General features: G+C 41.1%; 1 protein-coding gene across 3 annotated transcripts in view; it reads left to right on the top strand.

The window, feature by feature from the left end:
• The window catches only part of SH3D19 (SH3 domain containing 19), a 129,482-nt gene that overhangs the window by 7,888 nt on the left and 96,068 nt on the right, over positions 1-25,526 (top strand). For 2 of the 3 annotated variants that reach the window (XM_048847360.2, XM_048847359.2), the window contains exon 2: positions 23,072-23,111. In XM_048847360.2, the coding sequence (XP_048703317.1) occupies positions 23,072-23,111 (40 nt within the window). Of the gene's footprint in view, positions 1-21,101; positions 21,281-23,071; positions 23,112-25,526 lie in introns of those variants that run through there. The other variant, XM_048847361.2, reaches the window with a different exon arrangement.

Raw genomic sequence — 25,526 nt, 5'->3', positions numbered from 1 at the left:
GCTGTCTGTGCATCATTGACCTTCACATCTGAGCTTGGAACATACTACACGTGCCATTGTAGGAGGCACCTTCTTGCATCTCTTATAAATAAATTGTATTTTAACTGCATTGAGGACAAAGTAGCAGCCCATTGATGTGTTTTGTGTATGTCCTCAGTCTTATCTGTGAGAAAACGGAAAGCTCTCGAAATAGTGGAGCAGATTTTGTGCCTCAATCTGCTCACTTTGCATCACTTATGAGTCCCCTGTCAGGGATTTCCCCAACATGGGAGAGACCTCAGTGTGAGGGGAGCTGACAAAGCTGGTTCTTAACTCTTCCTCATATAGTGCCTTTCTCTTACTGTGTCTGTATATGATGCCACTGCCTAGCACAATAGCCGCACACCAAAACCACAACTTTAGCAAACCATGGCTTCAACATTTGAACCAAAACATTCACTGCTTTCTAACAACCTCAGTTACACATTTTGTCCTATATTGTTTTCGGCATCAGTTATTTTCTCTCCTATTCCTTTCCTTCCATTGTGTGGTCCACCTACTCCCCTACATTTCTAACCTCTCACTTCCTCCCCAATACTCTTTCACACTGCTACTCTTTTGTGGCTTGACTATACTTAAGTGTTTGTTAGGTCAGCATAGCTATGTTGCTCAGGAGTGTGAAAAATCCACTCCCTGACCCCATAGCTATGCCAACCTAGTGTAGATGCCGTTACGTCAATGGAAGAATGCTTCTGTCAATATAGCTAATGTCATTCAGGGAGGTGGTGTTCCTGCACTGAAGAAAAAACCCTTTCCATCGGTGTAGCCTGCATTTACACTACAGGGGTATGCTGGTGTAGCTACACCAATATAGCTATGCCGGTATAGTCTCAGTAATGGAGACACAGTCTAACTTATCCCATCAATTTCTTTCCTACCCACCTATATCTACATAGTGAAACACACCTTGCCTCTTCCAGATGCTTACTTGCTCTTGACACCCTATCATACATAGGGCATGGAAAATTGAGACGATGCCTAATAGCTTTCACCTGGGTCCTCACCTTACTTTAGTTCTCTGGCTAAGTCTCTGCCCTGACTCCCAAGCTAGTGGCAAAGTTGGAATTCTCACTAAGATGCTATTTCTGTACCTGGTAGGAAGCTCCATCTTTTGTACCATCCAGCTAGCACGTAGCTGATAATGTGAAGTCATCTTCAAACTCCATTTGGCTGCTGAAACAAAGGAGCATTTTCCTCTCTTTCCTCCTGGCTCCTGTAAAAGGGCATATAATGTGTGTGACTTAGGTAAGAAAAGGTCTAAAACCTACTGATGTTACTATTGTCAGTTAATCAGTAATTCTGGTTACCAGCCCCCTACCATCATCACTAAAACTTTAAATGGGTCTGAAGTAATTGATGCTGGTGTAGTAAAGTAGTGAAATAATGCTTAGTGAGGTAGCTGTCTGTAAATCAAGTTTTCTCACTTCACTCCCACCTGCTTTTAGAGAGCAGCCACTCACCGTTCTATTCCCATCTTGCAGGGCTGATAAATGATGATTTTCACAAGTGACCTTGTCTGCATACAAACTTATATTGATGTAACTAAAACACTTAAACTGCTGTAGGTTTGTATGTGGGTGTCTAGTCAAAGGAAGCACTGGCACTTTTAGATAAGACAAAAAGAAAAGGAGTACTTGTGGCACCTTAGAGACTAACCAATTTATTTGAGCATGAGCTTTCGTGAGCTACAGCTCACTTCATCAGATGCATACCGTGGAAACTGCAGCAGACTTTATATATACACAGAGAATATGAAACAATACCTCCTCCCACCCCACTGTCCTGCTGGTAATAGCTTATCTAAAGTGATCATCAGGTGGGCCATTTCCAGCATAAGCTATTACCAGCAGGACAGTGGGGTGGGAGGAGGTATTGTTTCATATTCTCTGTGTATATATAAAGTCTGCTGCAGTTTCCACGGTATGCATCTGATGAAGTGAGCTGTAGCTCACGAAAGCTCATGCTCAAATAAATTGGTTAGTCTCTAAGGTGCCACAAGTACTCCTTTTCTTTTTGCGAATACAGACTAACACGGCTGTTACTCTGAAACCTTAGATAAGACAGTAGGGTGATTGTCTATACAGCATTGAGAACTAAGGCCTAAAGTTGCACCAGTTTTTTTTTTTTTTTTTAAATCAGTATAGATAAACCGGGTGCAAACCCTGAATGTTGAATGCTCTTATACTGGCTTACACCTGCCTTTACAATGTAAGCAAAATTGATATAAACCAGATGTAAAACAATTTAAGAGTGCCTACGTGAGGGGTTTGTGCCTGTTTGATTAATCTAGTTTAGTTTAAGCCTCTGTAATTTATGTGTATATAGGCAAGGCTTGAGATATGTACTCTTGTTTAGAGTTGGTTTTAACCTGTTTAAAAACCATGTTCTACCCTAGGTTCTTACTTTGGCTAGAATGTGTCTTTTAAACATGATTATCAGGTGATTTGGCACATTCCATGCTATTCATCCAGCTTGTATACAGTGCTGTTAGCTGACTTGGAATTTGGCCTGCATATTGGGATTAATGCTCCTATTATAGGATCTTTAATGACCACAAGAACTCTCAGCAAGGGTTGACTGGAAAAGAATTCTGATTTGTGAAAAATTTAAACATTTCAAAATTTGTTTTAATTCCACATCGGAGAGAGAACCACCTCAGAATAGCCTGGTTAGGACACTCAGCTGGAGTATGGAAGACTCAGGTTCAAGTCCCTGCCCTGTCTGAATCAGATCCCTAATCACTAAGCTGTTGGCTATTTTGAGGGTCTCTCTCTCAATTCCATCTTGTTGACATAGATATATTTCCATGAAACAGTTCAATTTAAAGAAAACAGTGTTTTTGACCGAAAAAAGTTTTCAGATTTTTCTACCAGCTCCACTCACAACTATTGCCTTTGTGAAAATTGGTGGTTTCACAGGTTCCTGTCAACTGTTCAGTCTTTTCCAATTTGTGTGCTTTTGCAGTTCTATTTTGGGTTAAAGTAAACCCAAATAATTTTATTAGCATATGTTATTAATGTTTTACCTATCTCTACTCTGTGTCCTATTAACTGAGTTTGGGGCATACATTAATTTGTATAGATTAACATTGAGTAAATTTTCAATTTGTATGCTTTTTAAAAACAAAACAAAAATATATTTACATGGTGATACGTTTAAATATATGCTCACATAATCTAAGTAATCCATTCTTTCCCTTTTACATAGAGAAACATGCAAAAAAAAAAGCCACTTAATTAGTTTTGTTGCTCAGAGTACAACATTTGTTTTGAATTTTAGGAGGCCCTTTTGTGCTAATATTAAAGTGGTTTTAGTTGTTTTAAGAAGGCAAACTCAAAATTTATCATGTGCTATCTATGTCCCTATATTGAAATGGAAGCACTTTTAGTTTCTTCTTATTTTGAAATATTAGTTTGTGGCCACAGAACTTAATATTTTGGATGGAGCTCAGCTGGCTCATATCTCAGCAATTTTTGGGTAGACCAATATAATTTAACAATTCACTTTTCTGCCTCTCTAGCCAGATCCCTTTCAGAGTATCCTTAGATCCTATAAGCTTTGCTAATTTAGAGTAAGGCTTAAAATAAGGTGTGAGAGGCCTTAACGGTTTTCAGGATAACCAAGTCTATGAGTATGTTACACCGGCAGAGTTACAGCACCAGCAGGTACGGTGCTGCTCAGAGAGCACTGAAGGGAAACCACTGTTGTGTGTTTACACTGTCAGCTGCCTGCACAATAGCATGTTCACCCTTGCAGCTATTCGGAGCGGAGCACTCTGGGCAGCTATCCCACAGAGCATTTCTTCTGCTGCTGCTAAGAGTTGTGGGAAGGCAGGGGGGTCACAGGGCATCCTGGATCCTGAGTGCTTAAGGAAAAATACAATACGAATGACAACCCATTCTGTTACCTAAAGGCTCAGCGTCTTTTGTTCTCATTTGGCTGTTGGGAAAAATACAGTTCCATATCACCTTAGAAAACCTTAATGGACTAACTTCACACACAATCAATACTTGTTAGAAAATCCTTTAAATATAAAGAAAAGGAGTACTTGTAGCACCTTAGAGACTAACCAGTTTATTTGAGCATGAGCATGAGAGTGAATTTGTGTGGGGGGGTGGAGGGTGAGAAAACCTGGATTTGTGCTGGAAATGGCCCTCCTGATGATCACTTTAGATAAGCTATTACCAGCAGGACAGTGGGGTGGGAGGAGGTATTGTTTCATGATCTCTGTGTGTATATAAAGTCTGCTGCAGTTTCCACGGTATACATCTGATGAAGTGAGCTGTAGCTCACGAAAGCTCATGCTCAAATAAATTGGTTAGTCTCTAAGGTGCTACAAGTACTCCTTTTCTTTTTGCGAATACAGACTAACACGGCTGTTACTCTGAAACCTTTAAATATAAACACCTTCCCTTGTTAAGGTATGTTTATTTGGACTGGCTGGGTGATTTGAGACTCTGCTTCGCAAACACTGAAGAGACCAAAGGCTATTCAAATAGCTACCTACTATGTACTTCTGTGATACCTTGAGGGAGAGAAGTATTTTATTTGGATGCTGTAGCAGGGTGGACTCACCCCTACCTACTTTCTAGCCCACAATTGGAGACCACCTTCTGGTAAAACACCTCATGCAGTTTATTTTAGTGTTCTTTGCCACCACTTTCACAGACTATGCATCCTCATCCCAGCAGTAACATGGAGCCTTCAACACCTGACACGAGGCTTCTTATGGCTCTGGCGCTACAAGTATACTTCACTCTCTTCCTCTCTCTCATACTTCCTTCCAGTGCCTCTTGTACCAGCTGAGCTAATGAATTAATGACAGGTTTCAGAGTAGCAGCCGTGTTAGTCTGTATTCGCAAAAAGAAAAGGAGTACTTGTGGCACCTTAGAGACTAACAAATTTATTTGAGCATAAGCTTTCATGAGCTACAGCTTATTTCATCAGATGCATTCAGTGGAAAACACAGTGAGGAGATTTATATAGCTAGAGAACATGAAACAATGGGTGTTACCATACACACTGTAACGAGAGTGATCAGGTAAGCTGAGCTTTTACGAGCGGGGGGGAGGGGGGGGACACCCTTTTGTAGTGATAATCAAGGTAGGCCATTTCCAGTAGTTGACAAGAACATCTAAGGAACAGGGTGTGTGTGTGTGTGGGGGGGGGTGTGGGGGTGTGTGTGTGTGTTAAACATGGGGAAATAGTTTTACTTTGTGTAATGACCCATCCACTCCCAGTCTCTATTCAAGCCTAAGTTAATTGTATCCAGTTTGCAAATTAATTCCAATTCAGCAGTCTCTCACTGGAGTCTGTTTTTGAAGTTTTTTTTGTTGAAGTATTGCCACTTTTAGGTCTGTAATCAAGTGACCAGAGAGATTGAAGTGTTCTCCAACTGGTTTTTGAATGTTATAATTCTTGACATCTGATTTGTGTCCGTTTATTCTTTTACGTAGAGACTGTCCAGTTTGACCAATTAATGAGTGGTTTTTAACTCCCGCCCACCCATTCCTGTCTATCAGCTGGGAGGCTGATAGTCAGGTGTGCTCTGGGGCAACTAATTGGCTCAGTTGCTGTTGACCAGCACTTTGTGAGAGCAGATGTATTTGTGGCCCACCATCATAATATCACTGGCTATTCTAACCCTGTTGAAAAAAGGAATGCTCCCAAAGTGAGTAAACAATTACAAAAGCAGGCAATCATTTTGCCTATTCAAACTCTGTAAGGGATTGTAAAATTCCAGGCGTAAATTGACAAAAACATAAAATGACACCAGTCTGTCAATTTTAACAGTCACTAAGCAGTATTGGAAGCTCCTAAGCACAAAGCAGTCTTTAAATTTCGTAACTTGGAAGTAACACATTTCCTCCTCTTTGGCAGGAGATATAGTGCTGTGAAAAGATGAAAAGAATGCATCTGCCCAGTAATGCATTAAGCTCTTTGGGTGAATATTTATCCTTGAGGCAGTTCCAAGTGATTGCTGATCACTAGAGATCTTCCAGTTATCATGAGAAGTGCATATTCTATAGCTTGTCAAAGAGGGAAACAATGAACTACAACCACCTTTTTTAAAAAAAAAATGTAGATAAACTTCTACTTATGCCAAAAGAAAAAGAGTACTTGTGGTACCTTAGAGACTGCTACTCTGAAACCTACTTATGCCAAGTATCAGAGGGGTAGCCTTGTTAGTCTGTATCCACAAAAACAATGAGGAGTCCGGTGGCACCTTAAAGACTGACAGATTTATCTAGGCATAAGATTTCGTGGATAAATTTCTGTATCTATGCCTTTATGTCAGTATGTTTATGCCTGTATCTGTAATTTGCACTCCATGCATCTGAAGAAGTGGGTTTTTTACCCACAAAAGCTTACGCCCAAATAAATCTGACAGGTTTCAGAGAAGCAGCCGTGTTAGTCTGTATCCGCAAAAAGAAAAGGAGAACTTGTGGCACCTTAGAGACTAACCAATTTATTTGAGCATAAGCTACAGCTCACGAAAGCTTATGGTCAAATAAATTTGTTAGTCTCTAAGGTGCCACAAGTACTCCTTTTCTTTTTCCAAATAAATCTGTTAGTCTTTAAGGTGCCACTGGACTCCTCGTTGTTCTTCTACATATGGTGTAAACAGAAAGAGGAAACAATGAAAGTTTGAGCCTGTCTCATGCCCAGCACCTTGTTCTGGTTTAGCGCTCCGTCTGTACCCCAAAAATGACAGAGCTGCAGATCAGTTCTGTCTACACTACAATATTGCACCATTTCAAGGTTAAACATTGCAGCTTAGTCTTTCTAGTACCATTTTGTTCCTAAAGCTTTATTATTGTCCACACAAATAGTTTTGCCAGAGTAAACTAATAAAATGCATGCACACACAGCACTTATTCTGTACCTATGTGGGGGGGGGGGGGGCATCTATTGTGTAATTCCCTGCACAGTTCTTGCAGCAGGTGCACAGCATAGGCAAAGGCACATACCTGGCAACATATTATGTATATTATAGCAGGAGTTGGTACCAAAATCCTCTATATTTAGGTTGCCTAACACTTTGCACCAGAAAAGATATATTACATGTCAGTGTTTGCCACCGGATTTTGGAATTTGAGAGTTAGAAAACACTGTGGCAAGAGAAGTGCCTATGAAATTCTGCTCAGGTTTGGCTTAAACTTTTGAAAATCACTATTTCCTTTCTGTACCTCGTCTTGTCAGCTAATTGAACATTCTAATATAAGGGTGGGCCAACACTATGACCAGTGGAGCAATGCTGCAAACTCCGGGGACCAGGAAGCCTTTCCAGGAAGAGGAGAGAGAGGGCCAGGCCAGGCTCCACACAAACAACCCCTTTAGACTCCACACATGAGCCCACTGGCCCCTACCCTATTCTCTAGGGGCACCACATGGGGAAGGAGCTCTGTCTATCTCCTGAAGGGGAAAAAGAGGGAGAGAAACAGCCCAGGCTCCCCTGACCACACCCTAGACCCAGCATATGGCTCCAGCAGCCTCTTTCTCCCTTTTCCTGCTACCAGCAAACGTACTTAAGAAGCCCTGTAGCCTGAGCTGAGGTTCAGAACTCAAATCCTAGTGGTGATGCATGATGGGGAGGTTGCTACAGTCAAATTTGTTTTTACTGTTTTCCTTTTTTAAAACCCTAAGGAATTACATTTTACACACACACACAATTTTAAAAGAATGTTACTAAGTTGCAAAGTCAAGCACTTGAAAGTTAGAAATCCCAGAATTAAGGTTGCCCATACCTGGTGATATGCTACCAAGAAGCATCTGATCAGATTAAAAATGTGCTTTCAGGTAATACCCATGCAAAGAATCACACGTTTTTACAAATGTATGATTTTGTACTCTGAATAAAACATTGGGTGGTGGTGTTACTTAAAAACAAGCTTTGTTACGTACATTTCACATTTTATTTTCTTGAAATGTCACCCTAACTTTGATACAAATTATTGTATTTTAAGGATGAAATCTCTGCTTTTATGAGGTATCAAAACAGTGTAAATCACTTTAGTCCTCCTCAGGAGTAGCTTGTAAAGCACTGTAGGAATCTATTCAAGGTGTAGAAACTTCAAAGCAACTTTACAAAAAATTGATCTGATCTTTAAAAAGCTTTTACAAAGTTTTCAGAAGCCTGATGAAGTTTTCATATAATATGATACATTTTCTATTTCTGAGATGGGTAACTCCAACAATAGATACTTCAAAACATAATTCTACTACACGGGGTGAAAAATTTCAAAAGCTCCTAAGTGATTTAGTAGCCTAAATCTCATTGAAAGTCAATGGGATTTAAGTACCTGTCCCATTTTTGAAAATGGGACTAGGAACTCCTGAAAATCTCTTTAGGAACATCTGAAGATCCCTAGATCTTATTGAAAGGAAGCAAATTAGAAGTTTCCAGGCCAAACCTTTTTAGTGATGTGTCACAAAGTAATATTAAGAGAATTAAAAACATAAGTTTCCCCACCTCCATTTTTAAACCCATGTCAGAAACTATTTCTCCAAAAAATTATTCCCTCCCCCACGACATATATATGACAAAAGAAGTGCCCAGGGCCATATTTTGTGAGAAATTTGAAGGGTGGAGAGGTGGAGGGAGGACAGGAGACAAAAGTCAGCAAAACTTAGTAAGTAATCTCTAAAGGTCAGGTTTTAACATCTCTCTGTAAAACACAAGAAGAAATACAGAGAGGGATGATGAGTTTACTGCACATGCCAGGGATTCCTTGCATCCCTCAGTGCCCCCTCAGGCTCCCATCCCCCACTGGAGGTACACAAAAGCCCTCTGATCACTGCAACTCATTTCCCCCCAGTTGCTTGCCAGGGGTTGTGTGCATACCCCTATTGGCCCCAGTTTTCCTCCCCACCAATTTTTATTCATCTTTCTGTCTGGGAAACAAATCATTCAGCATGTGAATATGTAAACTATTGGGAAGACTAGCAGAGATGAGCAGGGGTATAGTTATGTTGGAAGGTGTTAATGGATTTCATCAACCAGTTCTTTGATTTATAGACAATTGCAGAGGTGCTTGAAGCTGTGGCTGTGCTAAAAAGCTGGCATGGGCTTCATGCGTGCCCCATTTTGCCTATTTTAATTTTCTGATTCCCCCCCCCCCCCCCCCAAATCAAAAGGATTCTGGCCCTAGATGCCTAAAACGTTCCCTGAAATTTTGGAATTGATTGGATTGGATGTGGCATTCAATGTTAGCATGTTACAGACAGACAAACAACAAAGTGTCATCAAGTTGACTGTAAGGCCTTCATGAGGTCAGCCAGTAAACTCTGAAGACAAAAAATTTATCAAACGCTTTACTCATGAATCATATATTGGATTTTATTTGTTAAAAAGAGGTAGGGCCAGTTTCTGCACTCATTTATACTAGTGTAAAAGTGGAGTCACTGCTGAGATCACAATTGATTAGTAGTGCCCCTTCAAGGCTTCGTCTACACATACCAACATAATTTCCTCCTTTGACAGGATTACTGGTCTAGTGGAGAGAGGTGAAGCAATAGACATGATGCATCTTGATTTTAGTAAAGTTTTTGACACAGTCCCACATGACATTCTCATAAGCAATTAGGGAAATGTGGTTTAGATTTAAACTACTATAAGGCAGTGGTTTTCAAACTGCAGGTCGTGACTCAGTACTGGGTTGCAGAATGTAAGGCACTGGGTCGTGGTGGCTCCGGTCAGCACTGCTGACCGGGCCACCAAAAGTCCCATCATTGGTGCTGCCCGGCTAAGGCAGGCTAGTCCCTACCTCTTCTGACACCGCTCTGCACCCCGGAAGCGACCAGCAGCAGGTCTGGCCACTATGCAGGGGGCCATGGGGCTGCCCCAGCCCTGAGCGCCCCCCCCCAAACCTGGAGCCCCCTCCTGCACCCCAAGCTCCTCATCCCCGGCCCCAGCCCAGAGCCTGAACCCCCAGCTCAGAGCCCTGACCCCCTCCCACACCCCAACCCTCCTGCCCCCTCATCCCCGGTCCCACTCACAGCCCTCACTCCTGCGCCCCAGCCCTGAGCCCCTCCCACACCCTAAACCCCTCATCCCCAGCTCTGTTGAGTTGCAGGCATCAACAATTTTCTTCAACTGGGTTGCCAGAGAAAAAGTTTGAAAACCACTGCTACAAGATGGGTGTACAACTGGTTGAAAAACCCTTCTCAAATAGTAATTATCAATGCTTCACTTCTTAAACTGAGAAGGTGATTCTACTGAAGTCCCATTGGGATTAGTCCAGGGTCAGTACTATTAAGTATTTTCATTAATGACTTGGACTGGAGAATGTGCTTATAAAATTTGCAGATGACACCAAGCTGGGAAGGATAGCTAGCACTCTGGAGCCCAAGATTAGCATTCAAAATGACCTTGACAAAGTGGAGAATTGGTCAGAATGCAACAAGATGAAATTCTATAAAGATAAATTCTAAGTACTACATCTAAAGAAGGAAAATCAAATGCACAACTGCAAACTGGTGAATAACTGGTTAGGTGGTGGTACTATTGAAAAGAATCTGCGGGATTCTAGTGGGTCACAAATTGAATATGAGTCAATGTGAGGCAGTTGCAAAAAATAACGTCCTGGGGTATATTAACAGGAGAGTTGTATATAAGGCCCTGGAGGTAGTTGTCTCCCTGTACTCCACATGGATGAAGGCCTCAGCTGGAGTACGGTGTTCAGTTCGAGTCACTACACTTTAGAAAAGATATGGAGGGAGTCCGGAGAACAACAAAAATGATAAAAGATTTAGAAAACTTGACTTATGAGCAAAGTTTTAAAAAACTGGGCATGTCTCGTCTTGAGAAAAGAAGACTGAGGGGGGACCTGGTAACAGTCTTCAAATTTGTGAGGGGTTGTTAGAAGAAGGACAGGGATCAATTGTCTCCATGTCCACTGAAGATAAAACAAGAAGTAATGGGATTAATCTGCAGCGAGGGAGACTGAGGTTTTTATCAGGGTAATTAAGCTTTGGAATAGGCTTCCAACAGTGGCATAGCCAGGGGGGCAAAACAGGGGGAGCGGAGATAAAAAAAAAAAAAAAAAAAAGCGCCACCCCCTGCTACTCATCTGGCGGCCCTCCGGGTCTTCAGCAGCCCTTCGGCGTTGGGTCCTTCACTCACTCCGGTCTTTGGTACTGAAGGACATCCCCCCCCCCCCCCCCCGCCACCACAATGCTGCCAGTGACCGGAGCGAGTGAAGGACCCGACACCGAAGTGCTGCTGAAGTACCAGGGGGTGGCGCCTTTTTTTTAATCTCCACTTCCCCTGACCTGCCGCCGAAGACCCGGAGCTCCGCCGGGTGAGTAAAAATTTTAAAGGTGTCAAGTAATTAAAAAGGCGCCACTTCTGCTTGGCGGGGGAGCGGCCGCTGCCCCGCTCCCCCCCTAGCTACGCGACTGACTTCCGAGGGAGGTTTTGAAATCGCCATGACTGAAGATTTTTAAAAACAGAGTGGACGAACACGTGTCAGGTATGGTCTAAGTTTACGTGGTCCCGCTTTACAACAGGGGGCTGGACTTGGTGTCTTCTTGTGGTTTCTTCCAGCCCTACATTTCTATGATTCTATAGTCTTTGTACTGATTTCAGAGTAACAGCCGTGTTAGTCTGTATTCGCAAAAAGAAAAGGAGTACTTGTGGCACCTTAGAGACTATCCAATTTATTTGAGCATGAGCTTTCGTGAGCTACAGCTCACTTCATCGGATGCATACCTTGGAAACTGCAGCAGACTAATAAACAATGGTCACATAAACACCACCCTATACCGGAAACCTACTGACCGCTATTCCTACCTGCATGCCTCCAGCTTTCACCCTGACCACACCACACGATCCATCGTCTACAGCCAAGCTCTGCGATACAACCGCATTTGCTCCAACCCCTCAGACAGAGACAAACACCTACAAGATCTCTGTCAAGCTTTCTTACAACTACAATACCCACCTGCAGAAGTAAAGAAACAGATTGATAGAGCCAGAAGAGTTCCCAGAAGTTACCTACTACAGGACAGGCCTAACAAAGAAAATAACAGAACGCCACTAGCCGTCACCTTCAGCCCCCAACTAAAACCCCTCCAACGCATTATTAAGGATCTACAACCTATCCTAAAGGATGACCCAACACTCTCACAAATCTTGGGAGACAGGCCAGTCCTTGCCTACAGACAGCCCCGCAACCTGAAGCAAATACTCACCAACAACCACATACCACACAACAGAACCACTAACCCAGGAACTTATCCTTGCAACAAAGCCCGTTGCCAATTGTGCCCACATATCTATTCAGGGGACACCATCACAGGGCCTAATAACATCAGCCACACTATCAGAGGCTCGTTCACCTGCACATCCACCAATGTGATATATGCCATCATGTGCCAGCAATGCCCCTCTGCCATGTACATTGGTCAAACTGGACAGTCTCTACGTAAAAGAATAAATGGACACAAATCAGATGTCAAGAATTATAACATTCATAAACCAGTCGGAGAACACTTCAATCTCTCTGGTCACGCAATCACAGACATGAAGGTCGCTATCTTAAAACAAAAAAACTTCAAATCCAGACTCCAGCGAGAAACTGCTGAATTGGAATTCATTTGCAAATTGGATACTATTAATTTAGGCTTAAATAGAGACTGGGAGTGGCTAAGTCATTATGCAAGGTAGCCTGTTTCCTCTTGTTTTTTCCTACCCCCCTCCCCCCCCCCCCGATGTTCTGGTTTAACTTGGATTTAAACTTGGAGAGTGGTCAGTTTGGATGAGCTATCACCAGCAGGAGAGTGAATTTGTGTGGGGGGTTGGAGGGTGAGAAAACCTGGATTTGTGCTGGAAATGGCCCAATCTGATGATCACTTTAGATAAGCTATTACCAGCAGGACAGTGGGGTGGGAGGAGGTATTGTTTCATATTCTCTGTGTATATATAAAGTCTGCTGCAGTTTCCACAGTATGCATCCGATGAAGTGAGCTGTAGCTCACAAAAGCTCATGCTCAAATAAATTGGTTAGTCTCTAAGGTGCCACAAGTACTCCTTTTCTTTGTACTGATGTAACTCTTAGTAAAACAAAAACAGAAAACAATAAAATCACACCACAACTAAAGTTTCACTAATACAAAAGCTATAGAAACTCTTTTGGTTAGCACAGTGTGATTTTTTTTTTTTCCCCCCACCCCCGTTTTTGTTTTACCAAAAGAGTTAAACTGGTGTAACTCCGAATGTGGATACAGTTGTAGCTTATTACTCTTCCTGTAAGGGAATAAGCTGTATTGGTAAAAATACATCTGAACTAGGGGTTGTACAACTTTTGATGCATCTGAAGAAGTGGTTTTTTACCCACGAAAGCTTATGCCCAAATAAATCTGTTAGTCTTTAAGGTGCCACTGGACTCCTTGTTGTTTTTGTGGATATAGACTAACACGGCTACCCCTGATACTTGACAACTTTTACTATCCTATTACAGTTAAAGTAGTACAAGTTTTATATGTACATAGGTGTTATTTTTGGAAGAAAAAAAGGAGTAGTTGTGGCACCTTAGAGACTAACAAATTTATTTGAGCCGAAGCTTTCGTGAGCTACAGCTCACTTCAACAGATGCATCATGCATCCGTTGAAGTGAGCTGTAGCTCACGAAAGCTTAGGCTCAAATAAATTTGTTCGTCTCTAAGGTGCCACAACTACTCCTTTTCTTTTTGCGAATACAGATTAATACGGCTGCTACTCTGAAACCTTTTTGGAAGGTAATTCTCATTATCACACCTTATAAATCCCCTGTGCTTTGAATGTAGACCCCGTTCTACCTAATTTTCTATTGCTTTTTTGCCTTCTGGGATTTAGAAATCACTAACAGCTTTCTAACAAGATCTAGGGTATCATGTCTCCTAAGCGCTATAGGTAGGGCCCTCCCAAATTCATGGTTCACTTTGGTCAGTTTCACTATTTCAGATATATATCTGAAATTTCATGATGTTATAACCATGAGGGTCCTGATCCAAAGGGGTGGGGGGGTCCCAAAGCTGTTGCAGGATTACGATACTCACCTCTGTGCTGCCTTCAGAGCCCAGTTCTGGTGAAGGCTTCTAGAAATGGAGGTAGGTCCAATTTCCCCAGTGCTGCTGGGAGCACCCCAAGCAGGGTTCATAGCTGGTAGTCAGGGCCAGTGGTAGATTAATGCATGGATCCATGCCCAGGGACCCTGGACAGTTTGAAAAATGAGTGCCCCAGCCCTGGCAGGAGCCACAGAGTGGAAGCCCTGAGCCTCAGCAGGCACTGTGGGGGCTGAAGCCCCAAGCCCAGGCTGAAGCCCCAAACCCGGGCAGAAGCCATGGTGGGGAGAGGGAGTGGAAGGTCCGGAGCTCGAGCACCCTGAGCCCAGGCAGGAGCCATGGGGCAGAGGTGGTGGCAGCAGCCCTGGAACTTGGGCATCTGGAGCCTGGACAGGAGCGGGGGAAGGGCGGAGCCCCAGCCTGGAGCTGTGGCAGTACCTGTGGGCAGGTGGCAGCGGTCCCCAGCTCAGGTGCCCCCAGCCCCAGCAGGAGCCGTGGAGGGTGGCAGCCTGGATCCCAGCTCTGGAGCTACTGCAGCGTGGTACACCCTCACTTCTGCACTGCCTTTAGAGGTGGGTTTAATCTCTCTCCGATAACAGCTGTGCAGGAGAAGGACAAGTCCTGTCGCTCCCCAGCCCGGCTGATTATGGGGAGATCAGATTTCAAGGGGAGAGGCTTATTTCATGGTCCGTGACATATTTTGCACAGCCGTGAAGTTGGTAGGGCCCTAACTATAGGACAAACAAATTATTTCTTTTTTGTGGAGACAGTGCATTACCGTGCATTTTAAGATATTCACATGTTTTCGTGTAACAATACTGTCACCTAGCTCTGTTGCAATGCCAAAGATTATTTAGAGATTTTAAAACTCTGGTCTGACAAAACAGAGTGAAATGGATTTCACTTTGGGGCCCTAATCCTGTGTGCTGCCCTGTGTGAGCCAGGGATTTGCCTTCAGGGGGCAGCACTGTGACAGGATCCCCTTTGCTTTGCTAGTGACAAGCAGCAAACCCCTCCAGGTGCTCAGTACAACAGCCACTCAGTACAACAGCATGTGGAGCCCCACGTCAAGCTAGATTGCATGAATTACTCTTGGGGAATTCTGCATCAAAAAATTGAAAATTTTGCACACACTGTTTTAAAATTCCGCATATTTTATTTGTCAAAATAACACAGTATAAACACAGTAATTTCAATTATTTTGGTAATTTATTTAAACTACAATACAGTGGATGGAGAATGGGAGTGGGGAGCATTGGAAGAAATCTCCAGACCCCCTTGCCTTATAGTAATGTAGCTAGGTTTGACCCTTTATTTCTAGTTATTAGTCAACAAATATATGCAGCCATATGCTCAGTGTTACATCATAGGCAACTGAAGAGCAAGTGAAGGCTGGGGAATCAAACTCACAGTTTATATTGGCTACTGACCATCTCCAGAAAGGTCAGTAGCAAACAGTTCATGGGACACATTTTGACCGGAAATTTTTCCGTTCGAAATGTAGACCAGTCCTAATCACTAAAGGACCATAAGTGGTTATAAGGTTATACTGTCCTTTACACCACTCTGGCAACATAAGAAGCCTTAAAACTTTTACACCTGTTTTATACTCCTGGGGAATTCAGAGACAATGGGAACAATTCACCAAGCAGGCAGGCAGCTACATTCTGCTCTGCCTGGGGGGACAGAGCCTGCCCCATATTATCTTCTCAGAAACGCCCCAAAGCCATGCCCCTCCATGTCAAGGATGCCACAATAGTGAGTGAGAGGGACAGAGTGTGTGTGTGTCTCTCTCACATTCACAACTGCCCATCCTTCCCCGTGGCGGTGATTTATGTCTCTACAGACTGCTCTGGGTGCCTGAACCCATATGTCTGTGCTGCCAGGGAGGGGAACATGACTGCTTTTGTGGCTTCCTTTTGCTTCCCCATCAGAAGTCATTGTTCTGTGGGGAAGCAAAGAAATCTGCGGGGACATGAATTCTGCACATGCGCAGTGGTGCAGAATTGCACCAGGAGTAATTGAATGCTCCCTGAGCCACTCACGAATCACACAGAGAAAGGCACCAGCAAATCTCCCAAGCTCCCAGCAGATTTCCCAAGCACTTCAACCAAAACACACTGTTTTTAGGTAAAATATAAAACAGATTTATTAACTATAGACAGATTTTAAGTGATTGTAAGTGGAAGGCACAAAAGGACAAAGATAGTTGGCAAAGAAAATAAAAGGTAAGCGCATAGTCTAAATCTTAAACCTTATTACACTAGGTAGTATCTGATCAAGCAGTTTTTATTATCCCACTGTATGTTGCAGGGAGTTACAGTTTTTAATACCAGGGTGGATTTGATTTAAAACACTAGTCAGGAAGACCCAATTTAATCATGAATTTCTACATAAACGTGCATTCTTGTCAGTTGTTATAACCTTAATACATATTCTTCACAACTCAGAGATAGATGTAGGTTTCATTTTTAGAAGGTACACACCATACATTTTTAAGTGATTTATTTTGAAAACTTTTCAGATTAGTTTTACAGCTATATCAGAAAATGAATGATTGTTTGGTTATTTCATTTACCAAAGGTAATTGAAGCAGATATTTATGAAGTCACTGGGAGGTGAACTATGTCCAGTTCAACAGGTTAATCATTAATATTTGGAGGATTTTCTTGCCATGCTTTATTAGGAGGAGAACATCACCAGACAGACATTTAAATTGTTTTATTTAACTAAAACGACAACATTATGTATTCTGGATTTTTTTCTTCAACGGCAAACATATAATATTTTAACAAAACAAGCATATGAATTTTTGAATTTAGTTAAACGTTCAAGTTTTTTAAAATCAGGTTTGTTTTTGTTAAAATTGTTTTTAACTAAAATTGTTAATTGAAATATTTAAAAAACAAAACAAAAATCAGCCAGGTCAACATGAGAAACTTGAAATATTGACTTCTGCAGCTAACTTAGTTGTCTTCTCCTTCATTTTCCCATTTATCATAATCTGGAAAAGAAAAACAAGCTTTCCTGCTTTTTCAGGTCCCAAATGTTTTCTCAATTTGGAATAAATTAGTCCAAAGGAAGAAAATATTCTTTCTACACTGGCAGAAGAAGCTACTGCTGTTAAAAGTGAGATGGTCACTTCAACAGTCTCTGGATCGAAGTGCTTAAGTGACTTACAACAGTTTACTGGTGTGACTTTTTCTTTAAAACATCATCAGCAAACATTTCTTGAATGGTTCATCCTTAGCTCTGAAGTTTATTATAGCTGGCATTACAGAGGGAAGATTGCTGGATGTCCCTGTCATATCCAACTCCTCTTCTTCAGCAGTTAAGGTTTGACCCTGGTACCGAGCATTGAGAATATTTGCAAGAAAATGAGCTGGAGATAGTGCTTGTCCCATTCGTTTTTTTTTAATGCTTGTAATTTAACTGTCGTTGCATATTTCTCTTTTTAAGATCTCAGTTCCTTTCAAATTTCAACAGCGTCAGCAGTAAAACAGCTATTTCACTGCATTTTGTTCCAGGCTACAGAAATAGGCTTCAGGGTACTCAGCATGTGTTCGCCATTTCTGTTAAGCACAATGTTGAGAATTTTGGCTGTGACAGTGCCATCGATTTTTTTACAATTTTGTTCACAAACTGTCAACGGATTAGGCCAGTTCTTGATATAGTGCTCAAAACAGTTCACTGCTGAGTTCCACCGCACGTCTTGTGGGAGAGTTAGCTTGGTTCCTCCCACTTTTTCAGAGCAGCTGCTGCAAAGTGGTTGTTCCAGAAGTATTTTGCAATTTCAACAACATTAGTCTTTATTTCTTTGAAGTCTTTGGCTGGGAGGTGCATCAAATGAGCACTGCAACCGTATGTTATTAGCTTGGGACGCTCTTCACTCTCTTCTAAATAATTTCTTCTCATCTTGGATACATTTGCAGCGTTGTCTGTGACCAAGCTGTGTACCAGATATTTGATTTTTTTTTTCACAGTTTGTTATAGCTTTTACTGCTCCTTCTTGTAACTATTCTATTGTACGCATTTCCTGATGTATCAATTGTTTCTGTAAGGAAGACATTCCCTTCTTCAGTTGTCACACAAGCACATACAATAGAATCATTGTGAACATTGCTCCACCCGTCAAGACTCAGGTTAACAATTTCACCCTCTTGACCTTTTGCGCACTGCTCAATTTCTCTTTCATACACTTTATCCAGCAATTTCTCTGTGACATCTGCTCTGTTGGGTGGACTGTATCCTGGTCTTAATGACTGAGAACCCACACTTCATTAACATGGTTCAATCATACAGAAGGGAGAGTTTGTTGCCTAAACAAACCGGGCAATTTTTTCATCAATTACCTCTTTTTGTAATCTGCTGGTTGTTATCACAAACTTACCTATGGTTGTTTCTGGATGCTGGAGATTTTTTTCCCCTCTTTGCTGCAGGTGATATAATGTGGCTATGTGACATACATAATGTGACTGAAACACTATCATTGGCACATAACTCTGAAACTATAGAAAATGATGGTGATCTTGAAGGTGGATAGTCTTCAGAATCCTGTATGTTGAGGATGGATTCTCCTAAACAAAATAAGTCAATGCAGTTATTTAATTATTATTACCATTTTGCTCATTTAGTGTTACTCATTGCATTCACAGACAGTACTACTTTAAAGGTGAAATTGTAAAAGGAAGATCTGCATATTTCAGCTATTTATTTTTATCACAACTGCATCTAAAATGATAGTACCATAGAGTAACAACTATATTTTTGGCTCAAACATGAGAATTCAAGAATAGTCCAGAAGGAAGACAGGCAGTCCTTAAGAAAGAAATATGAAATAAAAAAAGTTTACCAACCTGAAGATCGTGCATGTTCAGACATGTTCCTTTCATCATCTTCAACGCAGCTTCCTCTTGAGAAGGAACACTTCTCATGATGTTGTTTCATGTGGGCAACCAAGCCTTGCATTTCTTTGTTGCACTGTTTGCATTTTGCATGCATGCCTGTCTTACAGGTAGAGGAACTTCATTAAAATATTCCCAAACTGGGTCTCTCTTACAGCCTGCTGCCATGATAGGTTTTCCCTTCTAGTGAGAGAATGGTATGGTAGATCTCAAATCAATGAAGGCTACACTCAGAAAGACCTCAAGACTTCTGGAATATGCTGCTCAAACAGTTTCACTTTGTTTCTCCTGCCTGTCCCTCCCTTCTCACATTTATCTCCAGATTTCTTCTACTTGTCCAGATCTATTCCGCTCCCCAACAATCTTCTATTCACTGAACTTTTTGAAACTTTGCACTTTTAGAGAGAGGTGAGGGATTGACTCTGGGTACACAAATTAACCGGCCACAACCCGATTGTCCCTCTGCAATTTCTCACCTCTCTACATTATTTATTTATTTTATTTATTTCATTCATTCATTCATTCATTTTAAAACATATTTGCTGTTAACAAGCATGTTATCTCTGGAGACACAAATCCACAATTTGAGAACTGCAAAACTAAGCATCTCTGATGGTATCTTCTAGTCTGAGTACTGAGTCCCATTGGACAAATAGAAAGATTAACCTAAATAATACGGAAGCTCCTGGAACCTCATAAGAGTGGGTCCCTAATCTGTGAACTATTGGAACTTATTTACAAAACTTTTCTTAAACATGTCATGAATATATTGTCTCATACTATAGAATTAGAATTTATAATCTCTATTCCATTATGAGATATCTTTGAGCTGTAATGTATCTGAATTAAAACTATCTTTAGATTAGGTTTTTTTCCTCAAAAAGCATTTTATTGAAAAAATCTGATTTTAAATAAAACATTTTTTTTTTTTTAAATTTGATTTTTATCCACCCTGCTTAATACACAGGCTTCCCCTTTAAGCCTGGGATCAGTCTCCTCAGTTCAAAACTTTTGTCTTCCCAGTATTCTTGTAGCTTACAGAACAGGTGGGAGAGGAGAAAGGCAAAGGTATGATGCCACTGCCCCCTATTTTATGTCCTCAGTCCATAAGCCTGAAAAACACTAGCCCATATATGTCCTGGGGGGCTTTGCTGACTCAGAGTAGAGCAATCCCCTATTGTGTTATGCTTGCGTAGCCCTCTAACAGCATTGTAAATCCCTTGTTTACAACTCCCCTGTTGATTGATAGTTGCTTAACACCCTCTTGGGGTGCATCACCACCCTTGTTGTCATGGGGGAACTAGCAGTAGAGTCTCTGAAACTTAAAACATATTTCAGTAACAACCATACAGCAAAATCTCATAACTTCATACACACTAACTAATATACATATTTGGACAGAACAATGGGTTTCAGCAAATCATGACTTCTCATATGTTGTTTTACATGGCATGTTTTCTATAAAATATATCCTATTTTGAGGGCCTCAGTCCTGTATGCTGCCTTTTGTGAGCCAGGGATTCACTTGCAGGGAACAGCACAAACATTGGGACTTCATTTTGTTCAGAAATTTTTAGAATCAGCCTTCTATTCTGTGCTCACAAACCAGATAGCTAGAGATCTAAATGCCATCAGCTGGGCCTGCGGTTATTTGTAACAGTAAAATTCTGCCCAGAATTGCAAAATTATAGAAACAAAATTGGAAGCTAGGGTAAAGCCACTTTTGAAATTAAACCCTTTGTGACCGATTCTCTTGCCGCAAATCATGTTAAACAGAGCTTATTTACTTCTTAATGAGCCTATAACCTCAAGAAGACCAGTGTTTTATTATTTTTATGCTACTTAGAAGTAGTACGTTCCCTTGATTTTTTTTTTTTAAATAAAGCTCAGTCGAGAAGTATGGTCGATGATGTTCTTTCTCTATTTTAAGCAGTAAATAAAATATGTTTTAAAACAGCTGTACCATTTCCTGTTTTAACAAAGAATTAAAGGGAGAAGGGATTTGCATTAACTTCCTGAATGACAGCATTCCAGTTGTGGGGCCTGGCCATGGAAAATCTGCCAATCAGAAGTGGGCTCTGGAGGAAAGCTCTGGTGCTGTTGTTTACATGTTCTTTGACTCCTTTTCTCCGCTGTTGCTGGCACATTCACATTCATGTTGTACCAACTTGGAATGTCCTGTCAGTATATTGCTGTTAAATGGCTGCAAAAATGGCAGGGAAACTGGGATCCCAGCAACAGATGGCAAGTAGACTAAGTGGGAACCTCTGCCTGTCCCTGAATAGCCACAGGTAAGGCGGTTACCTGGGAAATTTTAAGGATGGAATGAGCAAGACTTTCTTTGTGTGTTTGAGCCACTGCTTTTGTGGCTCTGGTTTGAGACATTACATTTGATTCTAGCTAGCAAACTGAGCACGGTGGGGTGTGATGAAATGGAGATCAAAGTATAGCAGAAATTTAACAGATGATGTGCTGCAGGGCTGTGAGAATCGGAGCTGAGCACCTGTAAACTGAACATGAGTTGGATGTGGAAATAAGTGTCAAGTAATCAGTTTTACTGACAAACTGCAGCAAGATAGAATCAAATGCAAACCCATGCAGAAATGGGAGAGGGAAACACTTTCCCATTGTGCATTTGTTACACAGAACAATTGGCACAAATATGTTCTGTTTGTCTTTGTTCTACTAGAGAACAAATTGTTGCTCAAATACAAGATTTTAAATCTCAAAATACATGTCAAATGGACAGGAGGATCTTCATGGATATCTATATTTCTTAGGGTTAGACAGGCTTTTTAGTAACCTAACAGTTTACTAATACAAATAAAGAAGCTTTAATCCACAGAATGTAAGAGACAAAATAACTGATCAGTGGGGATATAATCAGTAAGAACATGCTTCTAATTATAAATTGGATCCCTTATTATAAATAAATCAAGAAAGCTCTATCTTTGGAAAATGTGTATCTCAATAGTATATAGAAAAGGAGTACTTGTGGCACCTTAGAGACTAACAAATTTATTGGAGCATAAGCTTTCGTGAGCTACAGCTCACTTCGTATGAAGTGAGCTGTAGCTCACGAAAGCTTATGCTCCAATAAATTTGTTAGTCGCTAAGGTGCCACAAGTACTCCTTTTCTTTTTGCGGATCCAGACTAACGTGGCTGCTACTCTGTAACCTGTCAATAGTGTATGAATCTCATTTACTTTTCTTTCAAAGAGTTCAAGTATATTAGATAAAATATTTGCCATGCTTGAATGATAATTTTAACTCTTTTTACTTTAGACAGGATAGCTCTACTTGTTTTTAATGTAATATATTCATTTTTTTGCATATAAGAATATTTGAAAAGTCAAATGAAAATTCATATTTTAAAAATGCTTGTGGGTCTATATAAGAAACAAATATATGCACTTTTCAGTACAATTTAGCTAAGTCCTTGACTGCACCTAATAGACTTCATTTAAATTTGCTGCTCAATTTCATTAGACACCAGTAAACTCCCTCTTCTAATACTACTCTAAATAATCAAAGCACTGATGGAGAGCATAAAAGAACTCCACACCTAAAACTGCAAGGAAAGCAAAGAGTTAATGTTAGAGCAGTACTGAATTCAGTGTATTTGCAGATGTTGCAACAACTGACTGCTGATTTTTTCCCCTCCATCCTGTCAGGGAACTCTGCCAGCTATGAATCATGGAATGATTTTTTTGCGCTGAGTAATCTGTGGTTTTTCTTCCCTCCCCCCCCCCCCCCGCTTTTCTTCTTTAAACTAAAGTCCTTTTCATTTTAGCGAGGAGCTTAATAAACAACAGATAAAAGAATAAGCATGCAAAAGGCTGTGTTTTGAGAAGGGGAATTTAACAAACATAAACATTTCTAGTTATTTTATCTTGTCTCTGGCAAACCAATTAAATGCAGACAAACCGTCCCATAAAAGAATTTCTATTTTCATTCTATTTTTGAATAGTCTCTTTATAATATTTAATAGTATGGTGTGAAAGTTGTTTCAGATTTTTGTACAAGTGTTGCTAAAGAACATTAACATTTTTGTGCTGATAATATGTTTCCTCTCTTCTCAGATCGCTCTGAAAGAAATAAACCAGACTACCGTTCCTCAGGGTAAGAACTCTATCCCTGTATTTATTTCTCAACTCCCTCCCCTTCCCCCCACCTCTTTGATGGTGTGGGTTAGGGAGTTTAGCCAATTCACTCTCCTTCAGTAATAGTAAGAAAGCATTAAAATTCACTTTGGATTAAAATTAGCTATTTTATTTTTCTAATGGTCTAAAATCTTAATAGATTTAACAGGTTTTCCCTATTGTCTTTTTTACTTCGAACACAAAATTGCAAAGGGCTTGTTTATGAAATACATACTGGGTTGTTTGATAAAACTATGACTGAAAAAACAAAAGGCCCCAGCAATAAATTGTTAAATGCTGAGACAGTGACTTCAGCTTCCCTAAGTTTCTGAGTGTTTGCTTCTGTGACAGGAATAAGAACTCTCAGTTCATACACATGAGCATCCAGATATTACCAGAGCTTAGATGTGAGCACACCTAAAAGTTTGTGAGCTGGAAAAGGATTATGGATATTACAGATTCATAGATTCCAAGACCAGAAGGGACCATTGTGATAATCTAGTCTGAGCCCCTGTATAACACTGGCTATAGAACTTTCCCAAAATAAACATCTAATCTTCATGGAGAATACAACCCTTGGTCAATTGTTCCAGTGGTTAATTACCCTAACTGTTAAATTCAGACTGAAAAGGAGGTGTAATTTTGTATCTAACTTCAAATTCTAGCCACCGGATCATATTATATCTTTCTCTGCTAGATTGAACAACCCATTATTGAATATTTGCTCCCCATGTAGGTACAACAGACTGTTATCAAGTCACCCTATAACCTTGTCTTTGTTTCATCTAAATAGACTGTGCGCCTTATGTCTATCACTATAAGGCATGTTTTCTAATCCTTTAATCATTCTCATGGCTCTTTTCTGAACCATCTACAATTTATCAACATCCTTCTTATACAAAAGAACTCTCATTGATTCAGAATTCCCATTAATGATAGGCAGGGCTATGATTTTGTCATGGAGATCATGATGGTCACAGAAATCATGATTTTGAATTAGGTCCATCTGTGCAGGGGCAGATGGGCCAAACTGGAGTGGCATTATGACCCTGTGCACTAGATCACAATGCCAATCAAATTTGGCCTGTCTGACCCTTTGCTTCCATCTGTGAAGGGTTGGACAGGCCAAACTTGAGCTGTGCTGCAACCTTGTGCCCTAGACTACAATGCCCAGAGTAGGAAGCTAGGCCCAGCCCTGTGAGACTGGAGCTGTTGCTGTGGAGTGAATGCAGGGCTGGCTTGCTCTCCAACTCCACCACCCAGGCCTCACCTTTCCGCACCTCCCATTCCAGGATCTGTCTTTCCATCTTTTTTTTTTTTTTTTACCCACATCTCTGCTGTGAAATTTATTAAAAAGTTCTGTGCCCAAATTGCAGTCTTAGTGATAGGCCATAAACTTTCAAACCATTAGATTCTGATTAAAATCCTGAAAAGTCTGATGCCCCTAAAGTTTATCTAAATCTTGTTTGGTCACCATTTTCCTCTTTTTCCCCTCATCCATTTTCCATTGCTATCTTTTCCTCAGCTCTATTTTTTTTTAATTTCTGCCTATCACCTTATCTCCAACTCCCACTCCTGAACTCCCTCTTGCTACCAGAGAGTAAATGGAGCAGTGGAGGATAATGCCATTTGAAACAAAGCTAAACTCTTTTGAGCCTGTCAGCTACAACTGCTGTCTCATGTTCCTTTCCTTCAATTCTATTCTAGACCCTGTCCAATTTGTTTTTTCTCCCCCATACTCCAAGAATACAGTTCTTTCCCCTAAGTCTCTAATGACCTCTTCTTTGTTAAATTTTGGGCAAGTTGTCCATTCTCATCCTCCTTCACCAATTGGTTGCTGAGGCCAGGACTTACTCCTAATGCACGGACATGACACAGAACACAGTTTGTCCCAGACTGCGTTGACTGTAAAGTTTTAGACGGCACCATGTCACCAAAGTCACTTGACAGCTATTTTCAAACATGATAAATAGAGCTTGTTGAAAATTTTCTGACGGAACAGTTTTCCATCAGAAAATGCTGGTTTGATGGAATCAAAGTGTTTTGCTGGCAGGCAGACTGGCAGGCTAAACTTGCCTGCCTGCTTTGCTGATTTCCTGCTAGCCCACCTGCCAGCCAAGTAGGCTGGCAGGAAGTCAGACATACTGGCTGTTCTGCCTGCTTCCTGGCTGGATGCCTGGTTGGCAAGAGGGCCGGGTTTCCAGATTGCTGTGGGCATTAAGCCGGGCATGCTAGCAAGCTTTCCTTCTCCCAGCAGACAGGCAGGACTCCACAACTGTATGGGTGGCTTACTGACTGCCCAGCTCACTGACATGACGTATCATGTCCTTTATATATTATTCCAATTACAGCAGGAACTTTCCGATTACCAATCATCATTTTTTAATTTATTTTA

This window comes from Caretta caretta, chromosome 4, assembly GCF_965140235.1.
Source record: "Caretta caretta isolate rCarCar2 chromosome 4, rCarCar1.hap1, whole genome shotgun sequence".
Taxonomy (NCBI): Eukaryota; Metazoa; Chordata; order Testudines; family Cheloniidae; genus Caretta; species Caretta caretta.
Note: the sequence above shows the minus strand (reverse complement) of the source record. Positions and strands in the feature narration are given on the sequence as shown.